At 55.2% G+C, this 1185-nt stretch overlaps 1 protein-coding gene across 1 annotated transcript in view; it reads right to left on the bottom strand.

The window, feature by feature from the left end:
* The window catches only part of RCL1 (RNA terminal phosphate cyclase like 1), a 28482-nt gene extending 28073 nt beyond the window's left edge, over positions 1 to 409 (bottom strand). Inside the window, exon 1 of the mRNA XM_009274300.1 lies at positions 232 to 409. Coding sequence (XP_009272575.1) covers positions 232 to 409 — 178 coding nt within the window. The remainder of the gene's footprint in view (positions 1 to 231) is intronic.
* Between the last annotated feature and the right edge of the window lie 776 nt (positions 410 to 1185).

The raw sequence follows: 1185 nt of genomic DNA, 5'->3' as shown, positions 1-1185 counted from the left end.
GCCGTGCCGTGCCGTGCCGTGCCGTGCCGTGCCGTGCCGTGCCGTGCCGTGCCGTGCCGTGCCGTGCCGTGCCGTGCCGTGCCGTGCCGTGCCGTGCCGTGCCGTGCCGTGCCAGCAGGCCGAATTTCTCGCGACAGCGAGCGCGCAGCGGGCCGTTCTCGGAGAGGTGGGTCGGGTGACAGCTGAGCGGTGATGATTGCCTCTGCCTTCGCTTCCGCTCTCCCTACCTACACGTCCTTAACTGAAGTTTAAAACGTTTGAAAGTATCGATACATTTTTTTAACGGAAGCTCGGTGCCCGTCCGGCTGCTGCGTGGCTGGGCGTTGCGGCAGCGGCGCGGCGCTGCCGGGCAGCCCCGTCCCTCCGGGCGGTGCGAGCTCCGCCTTCGCTGGCGGGCGGGTGATTGCATCGGATTGCACTGCGGCGGGGTGCTGTCCCCACACCGGAGCGAATTCGTTTCCGGGAGCGCGTTCCTTCAGACAGCCCTTCTCAGCGATTTATCCCTGGCTGTCCTAAGGAAAACTAAGCGGAGGAATGAGTGTGATTTCCAGTCTTCGGGCCAGGCTGTTGGCTTAATGATAGTGGCAGAGCCCAGCTGTCCTTAAAGAAGAGACTGAGTGAAGCTCTCAATCTGTATTTTAAGAGAAATGTGGGTTACAGTAGAGATGTGACAGTGTCAATTACTAGGCTGCATTTACATGTACAGGGAAAGAAATTTCTTTGAATAGACTAGAACAGACTATTTCAGTTGGAAGGGACCTACGATGATCATCCGGCCCAACTGCCTGACCGCTTCAGGGCTGACCAAAAGTTAAAGTCTGTTATTAAGGGCATTGTCCAAATGCCTCTTAAACACTGACAGGCTTGGGGCATCAACCACCTCTCGATATGCATTTACATGTACAGGGAAAGAAATTTCTTTGAATAGACTAGAACAGACTATTTCAGTTGGAAGGGACCTACGATGATCATCCGGCCCAACTGCCTGACCGCTTCAGGGCTGACCAAAAGTTAAAGTCTGTTATTAAGGGCATTGTCCAAATGCCTCTTAAACACTGACAGGCTTGGGGCATCAACCACCTCTCGATAAAACCCGTTCCAGTGTTTGACCAGCTGGTTATACTGTGTTTGACGCACCCCAGGATGCGGTTTGCCTCTTGGCTGCCTGGGGGACACTGCTGACTC

This window comes from Aptenodytes forsteri, unplaced genomic scaffold (assembly GCF_000699145.1).
Source record: "Aptenodytes forsteri isolate BGI_AS27 unplaced genomic scaffold, ASM69914v1 Scaffold46, whole genome shotgun sequence".
NCBI classification, from domain to species: Eukaryota; Metazoa; Chordata; class Aves; order Sphenisciformes; family Spheniscidae; genus Aptenodytes; species Aptenodytes forsteri.
This window is presented reverse-complemented; position numbering and strand designations above follow the sequence as displayed.